General features: G+C 40.8%; 1 protein-coding gene across 6 annotated transcripts in view; it reads left to right on the top strand.

Annotated features, from left to right (window-relative positions):
• Positions 1-21,727, top strand: part of mast2 (microtubule associated serine/threonine kinase 2) — a 133,886-nt gene extending 112,159 nt beyond the window's left edge. For 3 of the 6 annotated variants that reach the window (XM_057337236.1, XM_057337237.1, XM_057337235.1), the window contains 23 exons: positions 982-1,060; positions 1,527-1,681; positions 5,839-5,914; positions 6,146-6,355; positions 9,388-9,489; positions 10,643-10,775; positions 10,935-11,002; positions 11,334-11,437; positions 11,534-11,742; positions 11,845-11,983; positions 12,087-12,219; positions 12,305-12,470; positions 12,690-12,791; positions 12,970-13,092; positions 13,375-13,484; positions 13,915-14,069; positions 14,679-14,971; positions 15,102-15,311; positions 15,648-15,874; positions 15,970-16,092; positions 16,175-16,311; positions 16,412-16,596; positions 16,752-21,725. In XM_057337236.1, the coding sequence (XP_057193219.1) occupies positions 982-1,060; positions 1,527-1,681; positions 5,839-5,914; positions 6,146-6,355; positions 9,388-9,489; positions 10,643-10,775; positions 10,935-11,002; positions 11,334-11,437; positions 11,534-11,742; positions 11,845-11,983; positions 12,087-12,219; positions 12,305-12,470; positions 12,690-12,791; positions 12,970-13,092; positions 13,375-13,484; positions 13,915-14,069; positions 14,679-14,971; positions 15,102-15,311; positions 15,648-15,874; positions 15,970-16,092; positions 16,175-16,311; positions 16,412-16,596; positions 16,752-18,679 (5,167 nt within the window). In that variant the 3' untranslated portion in view covers positions 18,680-21,725. Of the gene's footprint in view, positions 1-981; positions 1,061-1,526; positions 1,682-5,838; positions 5,915-6,145; positions 6,356-9,387; positions 9,490-10,642; positions 10,776-10,934; positions 11,003-11,333; positions 11,438-11,533; positions 11,743-11,844; positions 11,984-12,086; positions 12,220-12,304; positions 12,471-12,689; positions 12,792-12,969; positions 13,093-13,374; positions 13,485-13,914; positions 14,070-14,678; positions 14,972-15,101; positions 15,312-15,647; positions 15,875-15,969; positions 16,093-16,174; positions 16,312-16,411; positions 16,597-16,751 lie in introns of all 6 variants that reach the window. The other 3 variants (XM_057337233.1, XM_057337232.1, XM_057337234.1) reach the window with 2 other exon arrangements.
• Positions 21,728-22,618: the final 891 nt, after the last annotated feature.

Below are 22,618 nucleotides of genomic sequence, written 5' to 3'. Positions count from 1 at the left end.
ATTTCTTGATGCACCTTACGAAACATTGGTAAAAGCATAATTCGGATGCATTGTCTAATACCACCACATTGTCTAATATATTTTTCTCTTTGGTTGAGCTGAGCTCCCGCGTCCCTCCCTGTACTGTAGCCTGCCTGTCAGACACTCGTTCCCCACACTTTTGAGAACGGGCCTGTCCTGGAGTTGCCAGGTATTCATCCGAGTATGAATACACATTAAGAATCTCATCAATTAACATTTATCCTTAGAATATAAATAAACATTTTGGCGGCCGCAGTACGTTATGAAAGTAGCCCAAAAACCCGCAACCCTCCATAATTTTTCCCGCAACTGCATTTTCAAAATAGCCCAATTGTGCGGGAAAACCGCCATCCTGGCAACACTGGCGCTAGGGCTTACAGCGAACCGGGCGGGGCCAATAGCCCCGGACCTTTAGCTCAGAGACTGAAATCATGCCGCGTTACAATACAAAAAGTTCCACCAGCCAGAGGGAGATGAATGACACCACACGCGTCTATTCACGAACAGGAAATGAACTTACTTGGCGGGATTTTTGATTTGTTAATGTCTCGCGGGCGATACGTTTGTTGTAACGCAAGCATTACTGAACATGTACTGAGTAAAATATTACTGAAAATTGATTAGTAATGCCTTACACTACTGCGTTACAGCAAAAAGTAATTAGGTTACTGTAATGCATTACTTTTGTAACTAATTACTCCCAACACTGGTGCTGTGTGTACAGGCAGCTTAGACAGCATCATGTATGTTTACATGTCTTATTGAACTGCACTGTTGAATGTCACACTCTTCATTGTTTATCAATTTGCAGTTTGATTCATTTTTTTGTCACTTTTTGCTTTCTGATTTGATTGCGTAATATTTTTGCGATGGTCTACAGTAAATGGTTCTGGTGCTGTTTATTACTGCTAGTCCTACTATAGTATCAGCAGCGATTTTTTAAATCATCCTATACTTTAGGACGGACGGGCGTCGCTGGTCACTTGCCTCTCTGCCGTCCTCCGGGTATGGAACCAACACTCCCAGCTCAACAGTCTCGGTGAGTGTTTATGTGTGTGTGTTTGTCTGTTGTTGCTTATGCTCTACCTGTCGTCCTTATCTGTTGTATAAACCCCGAGATATATGCATCACTGATATTGTATTTGACCCCAAATCATAACCTTGTCCAGAAGGTTTATCCTATTGACCCTGCAGTAGGATAAACTCTAGGTACAAAGCAGTCAGTAGCCTCCTATTGATGTGGTCACTTCAAAAGATTTCTGTCCCTGAAAATGTAACTCAGTCAGACGTCTGCTTCCGTAGGGGTATAAGTTCAAACCAAATTTTTCCTCTGAACGATAAGCACTCTTACTTAACTGCTAATACCCAAGTCTTTGAAACGTTAAAAAAAACAGTTTATTTTATCAATTAACAATGCTCCATCAACGAAGGCATTTGATTGACAGTCAGGGCAACCTATGTAATGCCTTCTGTCCTTGTAATCCCTCCCTCTCTGCTTCTCACAGTCATCATGTTCATCTCAGGAGAAGCTGCACCAGTTGCCCTTCCAGCCCACCGCGGACGAGCTGCACTTCCTCACCAAACACTTCAGTTCAGAGAGCATCACAGATGAGGACGGGAGGAGATCTCCAGCCATGCGGCCCCGCTCCCGGAGTCTCAGGTGCGTGGCTGCACGCACATTCCCATTTCACAGCAATCAAAAGTTGTTCTTTAACAGAACATGAAGTTGTGAGCGTGATGTCAGGTGGGCCCTTGGGCTCTCACTCACTCTTAAAGGCCAAATCTTCAGCTCTGACAGGAAACTGCCGCACCCTATTCTCTAGACTCCATCCGCAAAGGTAGAAGAAGTATTATTCAGCCTGTTTGCCCTTCACGTTGATGCATCATTAACTCTTCTGCCACACAGGTCTTTCTGCGTGATTCTCACGAAACCTGTCAGTAAAATGCCAGGGTTACTCCCCAAATTGAGTAAGAAATACAAAAATATTTTATATAGAAAATAAAGCTATTTTTTTAATTATTGAGATTTAATTTAGTGAATTAATGTGTATTATTTATTTACATTTAAATGTTCATACAGCATTGTAGGATTTGTTGCAGTGCCTTCAATTTTAAGTCATAGCAGTTTTAATTGTATACTAAAATATATTGCGTTTTTATCCCATTTTCTTCTTCTTAAGAATAAAAATGTAGAAGGAAATGTGTTTCACATCTTATTGGTCATAATCTTCATGAAAATTTTAATTCCCCATTATTTTTTCTTAATTCTTTTCATTTGTGGGAGAAATGTGACCCAGACGTGTTCTCATGAGATTTACCCATCTGTCTTTTTCTCTGTTTACCGTCTCTGTTATTCTCAGAAAAGAGCTGTATAACTCAAGGAATCACTCGCTGACGGACTCGATTGTTTTGTTCTCAACCACTAGGGATTTAGATTTACCTCTCCTATGAGCTGCTTATCTGTAAACACAACTCTCTCTCTATCTCTCGGTTAAGATGACTTATTTAGGAAACACCGGCCTTCCCTCCTTTAGTATCTAGACACTCTCAGTAGGGGTTCAGCGCTCCAGAATTAGGTCCATAAATATTGGATGAGCAAAAGAGGGGTTGCTCTTGACACATTTTACAGATTACCGCTTCCCGAGATGATCCGTTTCTGCTGTTGATAGAAAAAGACGAATGGTTTGAGGGGGGAACTGTGGTCGAATCTCGTGCTGCTTAATTAGACATGAGGAAATGGAGCAGATTATGCTAATTTCGTGGTCTTGGTAGCAGACGTGCAGAGAGAATAGACAGAGCTGTTGCTTCATGCAGTGGACACAGAACGTTTTCCATCATTCTCTCTCTTTCAGTGTCTTAACTCGCTCAGACTCACACATGCGTACACATGTGAGAAAAAATTAGCACGACATACAATGGTCATCATCCATCATCCACATGTCAAGTGATTTGGTAGCCGTAGCTGGAAATTAAAATATATTTCAATAAAAAGCTCAATGCCGAAATATAACACATGCAGTCTGGATTCTTTCCGGCTAACCAAGTCAAGGCTTTTTTCTTGAAATTAATAAATAAATGTTGGTGATCTCATACGATTGTGTGTGCGCACTTGTGTGTTTGCGTTAGCGCAGACCACTCTGTCACGGCCAATTAACTAGCTGATTTCCCTGGTCTCCTGTTCCTCGGAGAGATTTAGAGGTCATTTCTGCGCTCAGTTGTGACACATTAACGCATTCATCCCCTCCTCTCTCTCTCTCTCTCTCTCTCTCTCTCTCTCTCTCTCTCTTTCCCTAGAAGCCCCTCCTTCTGTTTTTCCTTTGTTCTGTGTGATAGCATCCCTCTCTGTTAGTTTTAATGAAGGCAGGGGTTCCTTTAGATACTTGAACATTACGTTTCCTGTTAGAGTCTTAAACATAACTAGAATTTCAGCTTTTAAAAAGTAGTTCCTTTGCAGATCTCACCACTTTATTGTTACCAGGAGGTTCTGGATGCTTGTTTGAATGGGTTACTACACTGGCTCAAGTGTAAAAAGCTCAACTAAAGTTGTAATCATTTGACACTCCTATAGTGTAACAGCATGTGAAAACAAGGTTTCAGTCACAACAGTTTGTCTTAGCCATTTTTAATGTATTGCCGCTGTTGGGCAGAAACCTTGTATGTCCTTTATATTGTTATATTATATATTTAGATATTTTCAGAACTCTTTACCAGTGGTCACCCTTGATGTATGCAAATATTTACCAGATGATAAATATGAATGCACAGATATGTAAATGTTGGCCGATAACCTATAATTCTTTAACATTGAATGCCGATAACATTTTCTGAGAATGAAACAAAAGGCAAAACGTAGACAACTGCTTTCATTTAAAAACATTGGCTGCAAAAACCAAGGTAACCGTTATAGACGTCCTTTTTCCCAGTAAATCATTTTCTAAGCCTACTTTACAATAGTTACCGATTCTTTAACTTTCAAACTTTTCTGGTATGCTTTTTATTTAATAAACAAATTATAGATGTTCTTCCAGAGCAACTTAGAAAAGTCTGACAGGTCTCAAGACAGAAAGCATTCAGACAGCAATCTGATTCAAACAATATGTTTTTGTTCATATAATTTACACATTCATAAATATTGTACCTACATCAACAATGTTTTGCTAATAGCAGTAATTGAATGATCATGATAGAAAGACAGTACTGTACTGGATTTTAACATGAGCCTGAAGTGGTTCCAATGATTCATAATTTATAGTCCTGGTTTTATTTTTGGGCCGATACCGATCACATAAAAAAAAGGACCATTTAGCGGCCGATACCGATATGGTCGATAATTTATCGGAAATTTTCCGTGTACTTAAAAGTAGCGGTTTTAAGGATATGAGAGACGATATGCATTGTTTATAGTTGTGTGAAGCAGGATTTTTTACCAATAAGATATTGATCTGGGCTACCAGCACACCTGCCACACAAATACATTTTTGGTTAGGGCAAAATCTAGTTTGTTGGTGTATTGATCAATACTGTAAAGCTTGTCACTTCATCACATTACATCTGGATAGGCGTTTATTGGATGTTGTTACCCATTTTGTCGTCTGGCAGGTGAAAGTCAATTTTCTTGAAACGGCACAGCTCAAAGTTTTCATGTTGTTAGAATTTCTCTATATATCTCTCTTTTTATCTGATTAATATACACAGACATTATATGGTTTTCTTTTCCGTAAAAATAATGAATACTATCATTAATATCAATTAATACTATCAACTAATGATCTCCTTAATGTTTCTGCAAATAACATATCTACAACTTTGATTAAATCTCTTTGTCTCAAAACTATTGAGAAGAACCTTTGTCGAGGTCATTTCTCAAAAAGACGATTTTGGAGGATGCCAAGAAATTTTGGAGTCTATCAGAGAAAAATTATGACATTTTCTAATTACCATCTGTCTGAATATGTGGCGTTATTGCGGCGCATGAGTTTCACGTCGATCCTTTGCACAGACTAAATCCTTTATTTAATAAAAGTGCAGGATCGCTCCAAGGGATTTTCTTGTATTTCTTCTGCTCTTTTGTCTCTCCTTCACTCAGCAGGAGAAATATTCTCAGTGTGATTGTTAATGCAGCTCCCTTCGGCTGCGAGTCAATCTCTGTCACAGTTAACCTTTCTTTACCGCACCTGTGTTGGTAATTTTTGATCGAAATGGCTCTCAAGTAGGTTAAAAATTTGACTAGAATATTTCTCCCCTGTCTCTCATTGTTATTGACACAACTGTAGATGAGCCAATTTAGTGTGTGTGTGTGTTGGCACATTGCTAAACGGCACCCTGGAGGTTGACAGGATGTGCTATTGGGAGTGTGTGTATATTCAATCAGTTGGTGTAATAGGGTGCGCGAGGCTTCGATTGATGACTTATAGCATTACCTCATCCTCATGGTCACGTGACCAGTTTACCTTTACTAACACGATGACTCATACGGTCACAGCTGCATCTGTAATATGGTTCCATGTATGAAATACTCAGACACGCAAACACTACTACACAAGTTTTTGGTATTCCTTGTGAAACATTTACATTATTACATTGGTGTATAATTCTTCTTTGACATGAATGAGGTTAGATTGCATTGAGATTAGATTGCAAGTATATTGTGCTTTGATGTTTCGTCTAGAGGAACATTGAAGTTAAAATGACATGATCTGTAGGCCTGACCTTCTTGAATATATATAAAAATACATACATCTACATTTCAGAAAAGACCCTTTGCAATACCTGCAGTCTCTTACGCTTATTCCATTTCTTTGTGTTTTGTTTATTCAGCCCCGGACGCTCACCCATATCCTTTGACCATGAGATCATCATGATGAACCATGTTTACAAGGAGCGTTTTCCCAAGGTAAACTCTAAAACAACATTATTATCATAATGTCACAATTTGATTTTTAGCACAAAGAAATTTGTTCTGGACCTGGAAAAAGTATTAAATAGTACTCAAAAAAGTGTGCAGTCAAAATCATTTTGAGCAACTACTGTATATCCATATCTTGGCTCGGCCTTTGTAAATCTCAACTCTGCTGGACTTCCAAAATACATGTTAGAGTCCCTCTCTGCGTCCTCTCTCCCACAGGCTACTGCTCAGATGGAGGAACGTCTGGCTGAATTCATATGCACCTCAGCTCCTGACAAAGTCATGCCTTTAGCCGACGGCGTCCTGAGCTTCATCCACCACCAGGTCATCGAACTGGCCCGTGACTGCCTGGATAAATCCCGCGAGGGTCTCATCACCTCCCGTTACTTCTACGAACTGCAGGAGAACCTTGAGACATTGCACCAGGATGTGAGTATACAAAGACCGTTGGATGTCCCTGCTGACAAAAAACAGAACCCTACTTAAATCTTAATAGAAAATGTTGTGGATTTAATGGTTAAAGTGGGAATTGTAGAGAATTTAATGGTTTCTACTGGTATGTGATGGATTATATTGGTTGGGATGTTATCTGGCAGATGGGAACCAATAGGCCACCATTTAATTCAATTGAAATCATTTCCAAAACACACTACAAAAGGAATTTTGTAATGGTTTTAAAGGAAAAAGCTAATGGCTCATAATGTTGTTTTAATGGAAACCATTAGAATTTCTGTGATGGTTTCTATTGTTTTTTCAAATCTATTGATTTTCTAAGTTTCTAAAAATGTTAATTATAATTATTTTTTTTAAATATTAATTCATTAATATTATAAATATAAATATTTTTGATGACTAAGGTATGTGTTATGTGTATATATGTGGTGTATGTGGCATATGGGAATTAGATGGCATATTTTTGAGGATTTACTTTTTTACAACACATGGTTTCACTGAGGTCCTTAATGTGGTTCTTTATAAAAATCCATAATTCGGTGTGTCTGTCATAGCGGTGATGTCAGAGGTCATCTCTGGACAGCTGGGCTTGCACAAGTGGTTTCTTGACCCTATTCTTCTTTTCCGTCGCGTCTGTGGTCACCTGTCACACCTGCATTAGTCAGAAGGTTGGACAGGTTGCTGATGTCTTGATTAGCTCAGTCACAGTACCCTATAGGCATGAGCCAGCGTTATGACTCCCAGAGGTCCCATTCCAAAACCTACAAATCTTGCGGGTGTTTGCGTGTGTTGGAATGCACAAGTGTTTGTTGCGCATGGTCAGGAATGGGGGATGCAACTCCCTCCTAATTTTAATTTCACACCCCAGTAACCACCGCTGGTGACGGATGAGTATCCCAGACACCCATGAGGAGGGTGCAGAGAGAGAGAGAGAGAAAGAAAGAGAGAGAGGGAGGTGGGGGATCTGAGCTTGGAAGGAGGGATTAGGTCAGGATTTACCTTTTTTTGGTTGGTTGTCCATAACCCTCCCATCCCTGTTGCCTGCCAGAATTGATACCGTGCGGGGCGGCGTGATCTCATGCAATCGCACCGCTATCACGCAGCCGTCATACATGCGTTGCACATACTTGGAATTCAGGCGAGTAGGGATGACATCATCCAGCCCGTGGTAATTGGGCGTTTCAGTTTGGGCGCTGATGGTGACAGGTGGTCCAGACGGGGAGAGCGGTATACATCGCATCTTCAGCAGGTGCACTCAGAAAGCGTGCGTCTCAGAGTTCTGCATTTAACCGTTCCTCGCTCGGACACAGGATGTCCCGCGTTTCGTGGCAGAGGAGACTGGAGGAAGAACAGGTTCTTCAGCACATTTTAGAGCGCTGGGAGCAGAGCACACTCAGTAACCATGAGGATCTAACAGTTGAGTTTCTCATTGTTTTCACTTTGCAGGGTTGCATGGAGTCAAGCTCGTAGTCTGATGGATTTGTTGATATTTCTTCACACCGGTAGTGTGAAAAATATGCTTTCAAAGCGTGGGATTTTATTTCTGTCATTTGGCGGTTTTGAAAGGTGCTAATTCTCCTGATTTTTTATTATTTATCATATATGACTCTTAAAGGGAAAATTTTTTCATCATTTACTCATTCCAAACCTGTGTGACTTTCTTTCTTCTGAAGAAAACAAAAGTAGATATTTTGAAGAATGTTGCTAACCAAACAACACTGGCCTCTATTGACTTCCAATGTACGGACACAAAACCACAGAGACATTTCTTAAAATATCTTCTTTTGTGTTTCACACAAGAAAGAATCATATTCCGTTTTTGAATGGCATGTGGGTGAATAAATGGGTGAACTGTCCCTTTAAATTTATTCTGTATTATGCTATAGCAAGTTTCATTGATCATCTTGTTGCATCAGCTACTATTTTTGTTTAGATTTCTTTCTTCCCTGGACTTCCTTTCTTTGTCCCAGTTAATAGTTTTTAGATGTTTACCTGGGTATTTGTCTTAAGGACAGACTGGTTGTACCTTTTTACAAATGACCAGTGTGTATCATTGAGTCTCCCATGGCTGCATTATTAAAAACCACAGGGGCCAATCTCAAGTCTGGGGTCACTTGAGTGACCTGTCACCATGATGCCTGGTCCTCGAGGAAACCTTATTTGACCTCATGCATCCAGGAAGCGTAGTGTAGCTCATATGATTTCCTCTCAAATACATCCCCAGCTCTCTTTCCCTCTCAGAACTTCCCACTGTCTGTGGTGTATTTACTGAGTGCGGAGAGTCTTTATTACCCCGTGTGTGCGGTTCACTGGCGGTTTCATTACCTGTATAAATTATTCAGCGGTTGATTAGACTTCCCCTGAGGTCACTGTACTGTCTGTCAAAGATGACTCTATTACTGTCAGCCTGCTGTTAAAGCATCTACTCTCGACAGCTTCTCTCTGCCCCAATGATGAACTCTCTCCTGTCACATCCTTAAACGCTTCTTTTTAATGTACTTTCTCTGAAAACTTCATTCACTCAAATCCCTTCTTTGAGGGATTGCATGACTTATTTGAGTCTTTGATCTTAATAACAGAAACATTCATCATTAAATATAGTACATTTGTTATTAAATATATGATATATTATTAAATATAAAATCGTTTATTACCTATTTGTTATTTTACATTTCCGTAGGCGTTTTGGCATCCGGTAAATATTATTCTTCATGTTTAATTCAGTTTAGAAAATATCAGTTTTGACAGTATGATAAGAAAAAATGATTATGATGGAGTTATGATTGATATCACTTCCAGTTAATTCATCACAATAATATTGAAGTTCAGGGTGACGGATTGCACAGTGGGATCCAATGTTCCATGCATCTGAGTATTCACTTAATACATGCTTAATACCGAAAAAAATTGGATGAGTAGTTACGGTTGTATACGAATCATTAACATAATATATAATTACATATTAATATATTATTAACATATGCATTGTTTTTTCTGCTTGTTGCTAGGCTCATGAGCGCTCGGAAAGTGGGGAGGTGACTTTTGTCACCCAACTGGTGAAGAGGCTAATGATAGTCATCGCCCGGCCCGCCCGTCTGCTGGAGTGTCTGGTAAGCGGTGATATCTTAAATGGCTTTGATCTGAAATGCTTAGCATTATTCTGAGCTTCAGAGAAAACTGCTTTGCATACTTAATGAAGCACATGCTTCCACAAAAAGCAATTAAAAAACTAAATCTGCCAGGGGAAAATTTTCTCAGTGAATCAAGGCCACATTTTAAAGCTACATGATGCAAAAAAAAAACGCTTTTAGGTTTTGTTGCCATAAAGTTTTCAAAACAGTGTGTTATGAAATTATTTCTTAATTTACAGTACACATGCAAACACACGCATGCAAACACAAAAGCCCCTGTGATTCCACACAGCGCAGCAGGACTCTAATTGTGACCACATGTGTATTTTGAGTAATCTGGTATAGTCAATAGTGGGACAACATGCAGTGCAGCTCTGTAGTGATAGAGGACCAGCAGCTGAGAGAGGAAATGAGCTGTTAACCTGTTCTGCTTCATGTGAACACAAAACGTCCCTAATACCTCATAGTGACACTATGGGGAAACCCTGCCTGAGTAAGCGCAAGAAAAATATTATGTTCCACTTAATGACTGAATTCTGGGTGTTTAGTTCAGTTGCTTTTATGTTGTTTTAATTTATTAATATTTGTTATTATGTGTATCAGAATACTTTGGGTCTTGTTGTCTGATACCATGAGTCTATTATGGGGCCGCTACAGTTTTAATTTTATACTCATTTTTTACAGCACTGTTATACACTGTAAAACTTTGCTGTAGTTTTGCAGCAGGTTTGCCAGTAACTTACTGTAGATTTCATTTACAATTTTGTTTTAAACATAACTCACCAAGTTCTTATATTGTCTTTCATAAAAGAAGACTAAATATCTTGGGACACTTTTCTTGTTATGTAAATGCATCGTAATTTAGGAAGTTTTCATTTTTTTACTAGGAAACAAAACAAAAATGCTGAGGAAGAATGTCATTTTTTGCAGTGTTGCCAGTAATGAGACCAGCCTCTTCTTGCTAATTTTAAATCTCAGAAGTCAAAGTGTTTTCATTCTGATTAAAGTAAAGTTTAACTCAAATTGAACTACAACATATATGAGCCGTTCTTCTGTCTGCCCCCCCAATTAAATAAAATAAAATTCATGTTTTATTCAGAAACAGGCCTAATTCTCCCTGTGTGTGTTATAGGAGTTTGATCCAGAGGAGTTTTACCACCTGTTAGAAGCTGCTGAGGGTCATGCTAAAGAGGGTCAGGGCATCAAATCTGACATCCCCCGTTACATCATCAGCCAGCTGGGCCTCACCAGGGACCCCCTTGAGGGTAAAATCTTTAGGATTAAATGTGGATTTTTATCTACAGATACTTATCCTCATAAGGAACACTCATTAAATCAAGTTTTGCAGTCTTAGTTTAGAAACTACAATATTTGTGTTGTATTTAAAGGCACCCACCATTTCTCTTTATTGTATCTATTTGTAGAAATGGCCCAGCTGAGCAGCTATGATAGCGGTAACCCTGAAACACCGGAGACAGAAGAAACCACAGACGTGAGTAGAAGAAATACGAAATTTGCTGGATTGTACTACATACCTTATTTACTATTCAGTCTGTCTGCATTATTTGGGCACGATTGGCAGATTTCACATGTAGTGTATGATGTTTATGATAAACACATATTCCAACATCTCAGTTCCGTTTAGTAAACATTAAACATGTTTAAATGATGAAATATTGTGGTGTTACAAAATGCCAAACGGAACACACTGACCGTCAGTAGAGTCAGGTGCAGATGATTATGCCTCATAGTTATCGGTTTACGTTTTTCAAGTCATGTATTAAAATTCAGCATTTAAAGCACAGGCCTTTATTTGCATGCAGAGTCGAGGAGCCGCTGTACAGCCACCTCAGCCACAACCCAAAACTAAACCTCCTCGTGAGGAAGACTTTGAGACCATTAAACTCATCAGTAATGGAGCATATGGGTAAGACAATATGATCTCACTACCTTAGGAAAAATGATAAATGTCAGACAAAAAGAGACGGTTTAAAGCCTAACAACATTGCTTCTCCTTACTTAGGGCTGTGTTTCTGGTGAGGCATAAGGAGACCCGTCAGCGCTTTGCCATGAAGAAGATCAACAAGCAGAACCTGATCCTGAGGAACCAGATCCAGCAGGCCTTTGTAGAAAGAGACATCCTTACATTTGCAGAGAACCCTTTCGTTGTCAGCATGTTCTGCTCCTTTGAGACGAGGAGACACCTTTGCATGGTTATGGAGTATGTGGAAGGTAAGAAACACTTCTGTGTAGAAATAAGATATGTTCACGGTAGAATGTTAGTAAGGTGAAGTCAAGTCTGAGCAGTAGTTGAAGCTGTTTGTGTTTCTGTAGGAGGGGACTGTGCCACCCTCCTGAAGCACATCGGAGCTCTGCCTGTGGACATGGCACGCATGTATTTTGCTGAAACTGTTCTAGCGCTGGAATACCTTCACAACTATGGCATTGTGCACAGAGACCTCAAACCTGACAAGTACGTTTGTTGTACTTGTGGTTGGCTTTCTACACTTTATTTAAAATGTTTAATCACTATAGTTGATAAATAAGATATTAAGAAATACCTTGACTTTTTACAGTCTCCTCATTACATCAATGGGACACATAAAGCTGACAGATTTTGGCCTGTCCAAGATTGGTTTAATGAGTTTAACAACTAATCTGTATGAGGGCCACATCGAAAAAGACGCTCGAGAATTTCTGGACAAACAGGTACAGGTGTCATATGATAATATATTGTGTTTCCAACTCAAAATTGTTCCCTTTTTAATCCGCTTCTGTATTTCTATTGGATCAGGTGTGTGGAACTCCTGAATACATTGCCCCAGAGGTCATCCTGAGGCAGGGCTATGGCAAGCCAGTGGACTGGTGGGCCATGGGAGTCATCTTGTATGAGTTTCTGGTGGGCTGTGCTCCTTTTTTTGGAGATACACCTGAAGAGCTGTTTGGACAAGTCATCAGTGGTTAGTGTTATATTAAAATGCAAAATCTTCTTTAGTTCCAATCATCCTTTTGCTGGTACTTCTTTCATAAATGTTACCTGTACTTCTTCTTTCATAAATGTTATTCTGGCTTTGCTTTCTTCTAAACTTGGTGTGTATTTCAACTCCTCTGCCTATTTTTGTTGTTGTATACACTCCCTTTTTTCATTCAAGATCCAATCAATATGTTTGGTTCAATAGATGAGATTGTCTGGCCAGAGGGTGATGAAGCTTTACCTCCTGATGCTGAAGATCTCATCTCCAAACTACTGCGGCAAAACCCCCTGGAGCGTCTAGGGACAGGTCCTCTAGCCTTACATACACTCACTTGTCCTTGATCCCATTCCTTGATCCGATGAGAGAAATAGTGTATGAATAAACCAGATCAGAAAATCTTAGACTGTTTCTTTTTTAGAAGTTGTCCTACAACTCTGTTCCCTGAGAAATATTTGAGGCAATCTTCTCTCTCTTTGTCTCATAGGGAGTGCGTTTGAGGTGAAACAGCATCGCTTCTTTAGTGATCTGGACTGGAACAGTCTCCTGAGGCAGAAGGCCGAGTTCATCCCTCAGCTGGAGTCGGAGGATGACACTAGCTACTTTGACAGTACGTTTTTAAACAGTAGAGGCTGAAGTGAAATTTATCATATGGCTGTCACGGTATCAGATTTTTACTACTTTCACTATTTCTAAGTCTAAGGTGTGAAAAGAACAGTTTTGGTTTCTAAATCTCAATGTTTTATGCGTTCCGCAGCTAGTAATTCACTGCACAAAAAATGTTTATCTGTAATACACGTAAACCGGCATTTCATTGTACATTGGATTGTTCAGCAGTTAAAACCATTGATCTGAAACAATCTGAGATGTCGCTGTCTCCTTAACCCTCTAGCACGCTCAGATCGGTATCATCATGTGGACTCGGAGGAGGAAGATGACACGAATGATGATGACCACCTGGAGATCCGCCAGTTCTCTTCATGCTCTCCACGATTCAGCAAGGTGTGGAGCAATACATACATCACACCCATCACAGCATTAAGCAATGCGATTAAACACACCAATGTTCAATGAAGAGTTACATTTATCATTAAAATTATAAAAAATTAACTTTTTTTTCCCATGTAAAATAGTGCATTTGTGTGTTACCAGTTGCAAAGTAACATAGTAATTTGGTGTATAAATATAGAATTTAATTAATGTGCAGTCACATACATGCATATGGTTAACAATGGCTTTTTAATGTGGTTCATCCAATCAGAAATCTGAATTTTAAATCGACATGTTATGGTTTCATGAAATGTGATACAAGCTCAGTCAATTGTTCTCATTGTTTACATTGCTCTCCAAAGTTTAATATCGCTTTTTTATCTTATGCTCCCATTTTCCATCTGTTTCTCTCTTCATGTTTTTGTCTGTCTGTCATTTTCAGGTGTACAGTAGTATGGAGCGTCTCTCCTTACATGAGGAGAAGCGCACCCCTCCTCCAACTAAGCGCAGTTTAAGCGAAGAGGGAGGAGAGCGGATTGATAGTCTCAGTGGCCTGAAGTCCAGAGATCGAAGCTGGCTGGTAGGCTCGCCTGAAATGTGAGTGGTGCTCGTGAAATGATTTTTAAATAATTCTAGGTGGATTACTTATGATTGTGTTAAGAGAGATCAGTGAATTATTATGATTCTGAAATATGAAAAAAAGTAAATTAGTACGTGTGTGATTGCGTAACAAGAAACTTTGTAGTTGTCACTATACCAAACTTCGGTACCAGTCGTTACTAAATGTAACAATACTTGCATTTCCCGCTATCTTTTTGAGCGCTGTTGAACATATTATGAAAGACCTCTGATTGGCTATTGTGCTACTGTGTCATCGGATATGTCTTTGAATGGCTCCTTACCGAGCGCTTGCGCAACCAAACCCGGAAGCGTGTGAAATGATCATTGCATCGCACTCTCTACCGAGCCATTCATACTAAGGAGCCATTCAAAGACATATCCGATGACCTTGGAAACACAATAGCCAATCAGAGGTCTTTCATAATCTATTCAACAGCGCTCAAAATGATAGCGGGAAATGCAAGTATCGTCACATTTAGTACCGACTGGTACCAAAGTTAGGTATCGTGACAACACTATAACCAACTGTATTTGTCTGTTATGATTGTCTGTCATGCTGAAATAAACATGTTTGCTTTCTTTCAGCCTAAGAAAGCGTCTATCTGTTTCCGAGTCCTCTCACACTGAGAGCGACTCCAGTCCTCCTCTGACAGTTCGGCGCCGCTGCTGCTCTGCAATCATCGAAATGCCTCGATTTGCCATCTCCAGCGAAGAGGATGGTGGTGTGTGGGGCAGAAAGACCCCTGTGAGGGGTCCTCGTGGAGAAGATCTGCCACAGGCCATACCAGAGCTCCCTGTGGAGAGAGAGCTGAGGCTGGATGAATCTCCCACCACACCAGGCTCCACATCCAGCCAAATCACCCAAACCACAATCACACGTTAGTCTTACTCAATTATATTCAACAACCATCTGTTCTAGTTTAGTCCAAAAAGAATGTTAGAAAACACACACATCTTGCATTTTCTGTGTATAAATCATAGTAAATATGTTAATGTGGGTGTCTTCAGCTGGGAGTTCCAGTGATGTGTTGGATCGAACCTCTCGCTTCAGTGCTGAAAGCTCTGATAACTCCACTCCTAAAGCCATCAGTGACCTGGCTGCCCGCAGAGCTCGGCACAGACTGCTGTCAGGAGATGCTGAGAAACACACATCACGCCCACTCAACAAGGTCATCAAATCAGCCTCCGCCACCACCCTGTCGCTCATGATTCCTGCTGGTAAGTACACTACGAGTGCATATGATCGTTGGTCTTCATGACTTTGCCAAGTAAGATATCTTGGATCAGTACGTTTTGTTGATCCTGAGACAACAATCCTGTCAAAGAAACATAGCCTCAACACCATCCCAACCAGACTGGCAGAGAAGTCAAAACCAAGCATTGTGCTGGGTTGCCTCATCCACAGTAAAATGTCATTGGCCTAGAACACAATTTCTGTGGTTGGTCGATAGAAATTATATACTGTAGTAGGACCAAAAAAAATCTTGATCCAGTATCTTTTTCTCAAAATATTAGTCATTTGATTTTTTATTTTATTGATTTTTTATTTTTCAGATCACCATGGTGCCACTCCTCTGGCCAGCCCCATGTCTCCTCACTCTCTCTCATCCAACCCATCGTCCCGTGACTCCTCTCCCAGCCGAGACCTGTCCCCGGCCATCTGCAGCATTAAACCTGCAATAGTCATCCACCGAGCTGGCAAGAAATATGGCTTCACCTTGCGGGCCATTAGGGTTTACATGGGAGACACAGACATTTACACTGTGCACCACATGGTCTGGGTAAGTACAGCATTCTGATTATGCTTAAATGGTATATTTTCATTTAAATCCACACATATGCAAGACTATAGATGCTTTAACATGTCAATTTGCAGCATTTGGAGGATGGAGGACCTGCTCATGAAGCTGGACTGAGAGAAGGAGATCTCATCACACATGTTAATGGAGAGCCAGTCCATGGACTGGTGCACACAGAAGTTGTGGAACTCATTCTGAAGGTACCGTCACAAATCTGATGCACCTTGATGTTTTGATATTGCAGGTATTTTGAAGGTTTAACTTTTTTGTTTTATGTTGCAGAGTGGCAGTAAGGTGTCTATCTCTGCTACACCTTTTGAGAACACGTCCATTAAAGTTGGCCCTGCACGCAAGACCAGCCACAAGTCCAAAATGGCTCGGCGCAATAAAAAAACTAAAACCAGAGAAGGACAAGACAGGTAAGTCCAGCAATTACAGTCACATCTTTGTTCTAATTTTAGTTTCTTGAGACTTGCATGTTCTTTCATATTAATGGCCTGTATGTTTTGTCAATTGCAGTAAGAAGAGAAACTCGCTATTCCGTAAGATCACTAAGCAGGCGACTCTTCTTCACACAAGTCGCAGTCTGTCCTCTCTCAACCGCTCAGTTTCATCTGGCGAGAGTGTCCCGGGATCTCCTACGCACATGTCACCTCGATCACCCACACAGGGCTGTCGTTCTACACCCGAATCTGCCCACTCAGGTGCAGCCTTTTCTCCTTACCATTCTCACAATAAAAACCTTTGTTGTCTAAACAAATATTGAGTCTAAAAATACACATCACAATGGATGTTCTTAAATTTCAATGTCTTGTGTCAGTTTACTCATTAATCTAGTACCTTTTTCCTCCTAATGCAGTCGGTGGGAACTCATCTCAGAGTAGCTCACCAAGCTCCAGTGTGCCAAACTCTCCGGCTAGTTCGGGTCAGATCAGACCCAGCTCCTTGCACGGTCTAGCCCCTAAACTGCAGCGGCAGTACCGCTCCCCACGCCGCAAATCTGCAGGAAACATCCCTTTATCCCCACTGGCCCGCACACCATCTCCAACCCCTCAGAGCAGCTCACCCCAGCGCTCTCCTTCACCGTTGCCAAGCCACGGCCTCATCACTTCATCAATAGGCCAGTCCTTCCCGGTAAAACTCCATTCTTCACCTCCACTGGTACGACAGATATCCCGCCCGAAGAGTGCAGACCCCCCACGGTCTCCTTTGCTCAAACGTGTCCAGTCGGCCGAGAAACTTGCAGCTTCTCTTTCGTCATCATCTTCCTCTCCTTCGCCCTCCTCGGCTGCAGACAAAAAGCTGCCAGTTGGCAGCAGCCGCAAACACAGTCTCGATACCTCACATTCAGAGTTCAAAAAGGAGATGCTGCAGCGAGACCCTAGTCTTCAGAGCCTGCAGGAGTCAGCCAGTGAGAATCTGTTAGGTGGACGAGTTTCCCCTGCAGAGAAGGGAAGCCTTCAGAAAAGTTCGGTTCGCAAACTTGGACGGCAAGAAGGTCCAGAGTCTGGAGCTCTGGGTCTTGTTCCTGGAAAGAGTAAACTTAAAGACAAGCTGTCTGCCATACGCCAGGATCGTGCTGAACGCCGCGAGTCTCTTCAAAAACAGGATGCTATCCATGAGGTGGACTCCTCGGAGGATGAGACGGATGAAGGATCAGAAGATAGCCAGGATGGACGTCGGCCAACTTATATTCCTCCAAGCCATGTCCTGCGGCCCACTACTGTAGTCGCATTACCCCATACCATCAGGATGGGACCTGCAGCTCCACCAACATTGGGTCTGATACCTTCCACAGTTGCACCCCCAGGCTCACCCCAATTCGGCCGAGGACTGCAGGTACAAAGCCAAATTATCCCTCAAACTTCAACCTCATCGCCAACGCAAACTGCAGGCAAGTCCTCAGAACTGAATCCTACAAAACCCCAAACCTCTTCTGTGGTCCAAGACAGCAGTTCAACACTAGATGATGATTCGAAAAAGGGAGAGTCGAGGCCACAGCACTCTCAATCTAGTGTTAGGCCTTCTCCACCTCAACCCAGCCCTTTATCCAGCACCTTTTCCACCCACGGTAGTGCCTTCACCTCCGTGATCAAAGACCCTTTTGTCAAACCAACCCCACCTTATTTGGATCGTAGGGCATCCAAAACGACTAAACCCAGCAGCAAACTGGATCCAAGCCCTGCTTCTGTGGTAGCCAGGGAGAGCCCCACTGCTACCACGCCAACTGGAGGCGTCACAAAGGAAATGAAGGAGGCTGACAACCGCAGACAGGCTGCAGCTGCCGCCGCCGCTGCTGGCACAGCATCCCCATCCACTCCCTCTGAGAGTGGAATGGAGAAAGTCGTTTCCCAGCTTGCCACTGTGGCTAAAAGCGTGCTGGGCCCTGTCAAGCTCAACATCCCAGGAACTAAAGAGACCATGGAGCGGACAAAGGACCAGCGTCCCCAAGCAGATGCCAGCCACCCAAAGATAAAAGAACGTCGTCTGGAGTGTCTGGATTCTCCGGACCGGATGAGTGGATCTGCTGGTTCTGGCTCTCACTCTCCACGGCTGACTGAATCCCCTTCTAAACAAACACCAACCACCAAATCTGAGCCAACCTCATCTTCTCAAAGATCTGTAGACGTTCCAGGGACTTCCAAAAAGCCAACTCAATCAAGTGGCGAAGAGCAACCGGACAGATCAGGGACTTCGCGAAGTGGTACAACACCGAGTTCTAGGTTGGAAGTGCAGTCGCAGACCCAGGCAAAGCCAAGTTCCACTAAATCTAACAAGACGACGTAGCAAGAGCTACGTTCCCCCAGCTTTAAGTAATTTAGCTCGCCTGCTAACAGACAAACACACGTTGTAACACAAGGCAGTTGATCTGTTTAATGTCAGTATCCCTGTGAAAAGAGTGGAAATAATGTAGATGAGCTCAACCGCTTCATTTCAGAATGTTTTATGCCCTGCCATTCACAAAATATTTAAGGCTGTGTAATTATTTCGCATTTCTTGTTATTCCTTTTTTTCTTAGCAGCTATAAAATCTGTAGATGTACTTGGTTCTGTACGCTGAGAGACAGAAATCATACCCACATAGAGTATATTACCTCTTCACAAAATTTCAATATTCTTTCAAGTCTCCGTAGTAGGTATAGTTGTGCCTTAAAGCAACACCTCAAAATTTCACCCGTACATGTCTCTTTGCCTCTTCATCTTTGGAGGAAGACATATTGCAGCAATAAGAGTAGCGAATGTTGAGCAATTTTACAAAATCATGATACCTCTGTTTTGCAAACTCCATTTTCCAACATTCTTGCACTTGTGGGTTTTCATGTATCGAACAGCGTTGAGACCCCCCTCATGGCACAGCCATCAGATGTATAATGTGGTAGAACAATGGCCATAGATTGCATGTATTAAGTATTTAAACGTTACTCAATGTTTGTAAGCAAAACTATAGATACAATTTGGGAAGGTGTGATCTTTGGCCATCATTCACATTCCACTAAAGTTGTGTCAGTCTGATTTTACGCAAAAGCAAGTTATTTGCACATCATTATTTTGTAGATCAAGTGTTTTTTTTTCCCATTTGGCTTCGGGGCGTTTTTCAAAATTTTAAGTGGACCACTGTTTTTATTTCTTACCCACTCCCTATATATTTTATTATCTGGACCAATTTACTGTTGTTTCTGTGTTTTGTTTGGGGGGACATACTCATACTGGACTGTGTTTGTGTGAGTGTGTGTGTGTGTGTGCCTGTGTATATAAAAGCATGTGTGTTTGTGTGGGTTCTTATACAACGAATATTTAAAAAAAATGTTGTGTCAGTTTTATGCCCTACAGTATGGGAGTGTTTTTAAATTCAGCCCTTTGTCAAAGACCAGGCGAAGATGTATTTGCACAAACCCTTTTTATTTTGTGTGTCCCTAATATGAAAACCAATAAATACAGTATCCAATTTGATCCCATGCCTGGTTGGGGTCTTGAGGGGTTCACTGCAGTACCTTGCAGTATAATCTTGACATACAGATGTGTTAACAGCACTATGTATTTCGAGTGATTTGAGTGTGTCCTCCTACTCCTGTGGAACATATAGAGGTCATTTAGATTTTCATTTCGAATCAAAACTGCTTTGCTTAACAGTCTGTGTTGTTTTTACGCCAAGTTCGTCGCACAATTTAAGCTCGACCTTCAACCCATGCTCATGGTACAAAAGTAATCTTGTCGCCAATCTTCTAAGTAGAGCTATTTCCAGCACATCTTGATCTTGATCTTGTCCTTATCAAAAACGTCTAGTGAATTTCATTAGTCTATGTGACTGATTGTGACCAGAGTCACATGATGATGGTATGTACAGTTATGATATATAATCTTATTCATGTTTTTTCAATATAAAATGTGAATGGATATCTTGCACATTTAAGCGTCTTGGTTGAAACCCAAAGGAATGGAGCTGTTGATAGCATTGCAGCCTGAAGCTCAATTCCTAATGAAAGTGAACTGGGCACCATGAGGAGTGAGAAAAATGCACTTGTAAAATAAATGGTATTTGCTAGAAGTGGGCGGTCAGGTTTAAAATAGTGTTTGCACTGTTGCGTCTAGAGATCATCGACCCGTGTTGCACCCCAGTGGTCAAGTAGTCACACAGTTTGTCCCCATAAAAAAGACCAAAGCTAATCCATTCTGTCTACAAGAGATGACCTACAGTACGACTCAATCTCACTCCACAGGTAAAATCATCATATTAAAGTTTAGTCCACAGAGAACTCGATTTCCATTTAAACTACATTTGTAGGGCTTAAAGTGTCACCTTAAATATTGTACATGCGGTACAGCTGAAGAGATCATTCTGTAAACAGCGTTCGTAAATGTGTTGTGTATTGTCAGTGTCCAGGCACATATTGTAGTTTAGATTATTGGCGATGGTGCACGATGGAGAATTTACAGGGTGTTAAGACATTAAGACTGAAATGTTGTTTACACGTAGTCCCTGATTAACTACATCACATACCCACTGTGCTTTTAAGGAAAACATTGTAATTGATGAATGCATTGAATTCCTCCGTGCTCCCTTTGCTAAAGTCACGAGCTGCCGTGGGCTACGAAAGTGAGCTCTAACTGCCTTCACGCATACGTGACTGGGATGATGATGATGGTTGGGCTATTTGTTGAGGTGAAGTCAGGTGTCAGAATGCCTGAGGTGGTTATTCATCAACGTCCCGCAGCCACAGCATACACGCGCTGGTGAAATGTAATCTCGCACACGTCATCCAGAGCAAATTCACCTGCTACCTCTCACCTCTGCCATGAGCTCTTTACAAATGAAAACCTTGGAGCACACATACCTATACACACTACTTACATCTTCCCCGTATAAACACAGCAACCACTATGTCCAACCACTGCCCTCTTAACACGTCTGTGTGAGCCTAAATGACAGCACAGATGGCTCGCTCTTATGTAAATATTTTCAAGTCGTGTACTCCGAGTGTCTTTAATATGAAAAGAAGTTATTCTGTGTGTGTTGGCCACTGCCTTAGACAATGACGCATAGAATGGGAAAATATAGATGATACGCGATTTTCAAGAGTTACTAGAGAGAGTAAGTGGTGACACAGTTGTGTTATGGATGCAGGGCATTGTCCATGTGTCCATCAGGCTAAAGAAGACAGTGTGGTTTGAACAGACACACGCGAGTAGAGAAACGGGCAAGGAAGAAAACAATTGCTAGAGATGAACCAGTGCAATATCTTACAATTTTCTATTGTGGTAAAATGCATGTTTGTTGTTAATCCTACCTTATGAATAATAAAGATTTTTTTAAGTAACTTGACATGATGTTTGTGTTTATTCACAGACTGCAAATCACTTGATGTGCAAAATATAGAACAGCAAATGCATGTGTGTTTATTGAACAGATTAATACTGAAGAAGGTCAATTCCATGCAAATGTCAACCTTAAGATGAAAAACTTTTCATCATACTCGTAGGTCAGATGTCAATATTTTTTTCTCTCTTTTAAAATAAAAAAAACCTCATGCATAGACTGATGTTTTTCTGATGTCTGGACTCTTATCATCAGGGGTTTAGTAAAAATATAAACAGATGACTCATTGTATTGGTGATAAATACATTCTGTGAGAACTTAGAGTTCAAGTTTTGACTAAAATTATTACATCCATAACGCTGGAAATGCCCAGATCTGTTAAACGAAGTCATACAAACATAAAGAAAAGTGTTGTATTTAATGCCATTTAAGAAGTGGATGTTACTGTATATCAGAATAGAGTAAGAAAGGGGTTAAAATAATATGGTGGATTTGTGAGATCATTTATATAATAATTTTAACAAATGATTATGAAGACAAAGTTTTTTTTAGAATTACGTAATATAATCTCAGAATTGCGGATGAGTAAATTCATAAAAATAAGTATAGTTTGAAAGTTTAATGGAGAAGTCTATGTATCTGTAAAACTTTCGGTTACAGAACTGCAAAAATTCCGGTTCTGTGTAACAATTGTTTTAAAGCCATCAATATTATAAGTGCTGCAATAATATTTTAATTAGTGAAACCATAATAATATACAGTACACATAAAAGTAAAACTGAGAAAATGTATTTGTTTGATGCACTGAATAATTCCTGCCAACAAAAGTGATTTTCTGTAATTGTGTGTAAATCTGTTAAACATTCCTAAATGTGCAAGCAAACGTATCTATTTAAAATGGCTTTTGTATAT

This window comes from Triplophysa rosa, linkage group LG7, assembly GCF_024868665.1.
Source record: "Triplophysa rosa linkage group LG7, Trosa_1v2, whole genome shotgun sequence".
Classification (NCBI taxonomy): Eukaryota; Metazoa; Chordata; class Actinopteri; order Cypriniformes; family Nemacheilidae; genus Triplophysa; species Triplophysa rosa.
The sequence above is the reverse complement of the archived record's forward strand: the minus strand, read 5'-3'. Positions and strand labels throughout refer to the sequence as shown.